The 2975-nt window shown below is 30.5% G+C and overlaps 1 protein-coding gene across 1 annotated transcript in view; it reads right to left on the bottom strand.

Moving 5' to 3' along the window:
* The window catches only part of LRP1B (LDL receptor related protein 1B), a 1708438-nt gene that overhangs the window by 190225 nt on the left and 1515238 nt on the right, over nucleotides 1-2975 (bottom strand). Inside the window, exon 63 of the mRNA XM_011354519.1 lies at nucleotides 1853-1946. Coding sequence (XP_011352821.1) covers nucleotides 1853-1946 — 94 coding nt within the window. The remainder of the gene's footprint in view (nucleotides 1-1852; nucleotides 1947-2975) is intronic.

The following is a 2975-nucleotide window of genomic DNA, read 5'->3' as shown; positions in this document are numbered from 1 at the left end:
CATACTAAATACTCCACAGACTCACGTACATCATTTTCCACTTCACCATGACTCTCAAAATAAAGAGTTATGTCTACAGATGTTCAACCCTACAACTCCAAGTATGAGATCATTTATTAAAAGATCACAAAGATATAAACACATAGTGTTGGTACTCAACCAAGATCGGGATTATGCAGAGGCTCTTAGATACCAGATGTCTCTCTGGTTTCCCTCAGAAGAAATTAAAGTTATATACGCTCACCATATATTCTGTGAATGGGTAAATATGTGAAAAAAGCCTCATTATACTAAATTTATAGTTAATTTTTTATATCAATATGCTTACAGCACAATTATTCAAGATTCAAATTAGAGTTCAGGAGCTGCAAATATATTAGAAAGAAAAGCATTGATGCTAATGACCTTCTCTGCAGGTCATCATAGTGATATTTATTCAGAGAAAATTTTAGGGAATCTGAGCAGGAAAGGTCATCTTCGCATGAGGACTAAATTAACACATTTATGTTATTTCTATAAATTATGAGAATAAATTGTATTTATTCACTATACCTTGAAAAAGCTTACTGTATTGTGGAGAAATTAAAAACTTTCATTAAATGAGTAAGCCTCAGTAGGTTCCTCATATAATTTCCTGTTTCTTTGATATTTCTTTTAATTTGATAACTTAAAAAATATATATATCAGGCATAATAGTAGACCTATCTCATACAGATACTACATTTTATATACTGCCTATCATAGTGGAAACAAAAATAAAAATAATAATAATTCAAAGAGCAATGGACCTTTCAGAAACATCAAAAGAATATTAGAAAAACAATGACTTTCATAACATTTTCTTTCTCATTGAAAATATTACTTATTGCTTTCAAACATATAAATGAACTATGTGAAAGAACTTTAAATGTTTGATACGCTTGGTAGTGACCAGAGTGACAGAATACAGCTCACCTAAATAACTACCTAGAGACCCTAAATTTGAAACAGCTTTGTAATTATGTGGTGAAAGTCTACAGAGAAAAGTGCCAGTACACTGCCTTTCTTTAGTGGAGGCCTAAGATGAATTTTAAACACAATTGTCAAGGCCAAATTGTGATAACCATCTACGGGAATGTTGAGAAAATTATCAGGACTGACTAAAAGCATCTTCAACTTAACAGGACAGTATTAGAGTGAACCGTGGAGTGAACTGTAAAGGGCTATCAAGGAAAAGTCTGTCGATTGTCCATTGAAATCAAAGTTACTGAAGATAGCTAAAAATAAATAAAGAAATAACTCCTAACCATGCTAATCACAGTCAAATGTCAAAATATAATTTCTAGTCACTTTAAGGCAACAACTAAGAGCATATTAAATTGCCTAACTTCAAACTAACAATTTTTATTGGAAAAATCTGACTTTTAATGAACTTTCAGTATTTTAATACTGACAGAAAAGTGGAAAAAAATGTATCCTATAAAGTTAACATTTCAGTCACTGAGTGACATTCTGAAAATGTGCCCATTTTTTTGCTTTCAAATTGGTGATATTTTAAGTTAAAATCATGCAGATTGTTACTCTACTCATTAGTACATGAAGCAGTATAGTTTTTCTACAAATAATAAAATTTTAGATGAAAAAATTAACATAAATTGCTGATGCTGTCATTCTAAATGTAATAGTTATTAAATATATAACCAAGACATTGCAACAAATTTTTGTTGTATCCTTAAAGATAGACATATAAAATCTTTCTATTTAAATTTTGGAAAAATATTAGAGGCAATACTTTAGATCTGTCTTCAATTTTCTATGTCTAGGATTTAAGGAGCTCTAAATTCTCAATTCCTACATCCACCAGTATACTCACGACAGTCATCAGGTTCATCAGATCCATCACCACAGTCGTCCACAGTGTCACATTTCCACCAGAATGGAATACATTTATCAGTTTTGCAACGAAACTTAAAAAAAAGAAAACAAGGTTGAAGAACCCTACTCATATATAGTGAATATTTAAAAATTCACCAGGGCAGAACAGCCTAGCCTAATCTCTTGCCACAAATGTAAACTATGGTGGTCTTAGAATACTCCAGGATAGGGAATAAATGCACAAGAAACAGCAGCAAAATGATCTGCCAGGAAAGCTCATTGTCCGTGCAAACCTCCTGAGATTTCCCAAGCACATAGGAACTCACTTATTTACATATTGTCCAAGGCTGCTTTTGCACCACAGCAACAAATTTGAGTAGTTGCTACAGCCACCATGTGGCCAACAAAGCCTAAAGTATTTATTATCTGGCCCTTTATGGAAAAAGTTTTCCAAACACCAAATAAGGATAGAAGTTATAAGGAATATCAGGAAGAAATATCAAGTTGAATTAATTTAGTTAATTTGAATTAATTTAATTGAATCACATTTTCCTAGGAATATGGACATTTCAATTAATATCTCCCAGTCTTTGTTTCTTAGCCACAAAATGGGGAGCTGAAGATAATCTAAAGAATCTTTTCTAGCTTTGTCATGCTGTGATTCCATGGAATTTCCTGAGATATTATTATGCCTTTAGCCATAATAAATATCTACCATATATAAATTTTAAGAATGCTTTTTTAAAGCAGTTGAGATCAATACAGTTATTTTCAGTTTTTAGAATTTCTAATAAATATACATGATCTTTAGGATATAAGAGAGATATTGATAACAAAAAACAGGTAACAATAAGACCATAATAATTTTTTTGCTATTATATATATTTTATTAATAGAAATGCAAGAGAACTGTTGTAATGTAATTTTTCTCAAGATTATACCAAACACTATTCACTAATATATTTATTAATTTTGGAGGGGTCTATTATTCTTTCCATTTAAAACAGTTAAAGAAACAGTATTAAGAATGATTTAATTCTATTACTTATAGGAAGAGAAAATTTTAATTGCTCTCTTTTAAAATGAACCATTAAATTTTGAAAACTAACAACAGAGAAATT

Source organism: Pteropus vampyrus, unplaced genomic scaffold (genome assembly GCF_000151845.1).
Source record: "Pteropus vampyrus isolate Shadow unplaced genomic scaffold, Pvam_2.0 Scaffold17, whole genome shotgun sequence".
Lineage (NCBI taxonomy): Eukaryota > Metazoa > Chordata > Mammalia > Chiroptera > Pteropodidae > Pteropus > Pteropus vampyrus.
Note: the sequence above shows the minus strand (reverse complement) of the source record. Positions and strands in the feature narration are given on the sequence as shown.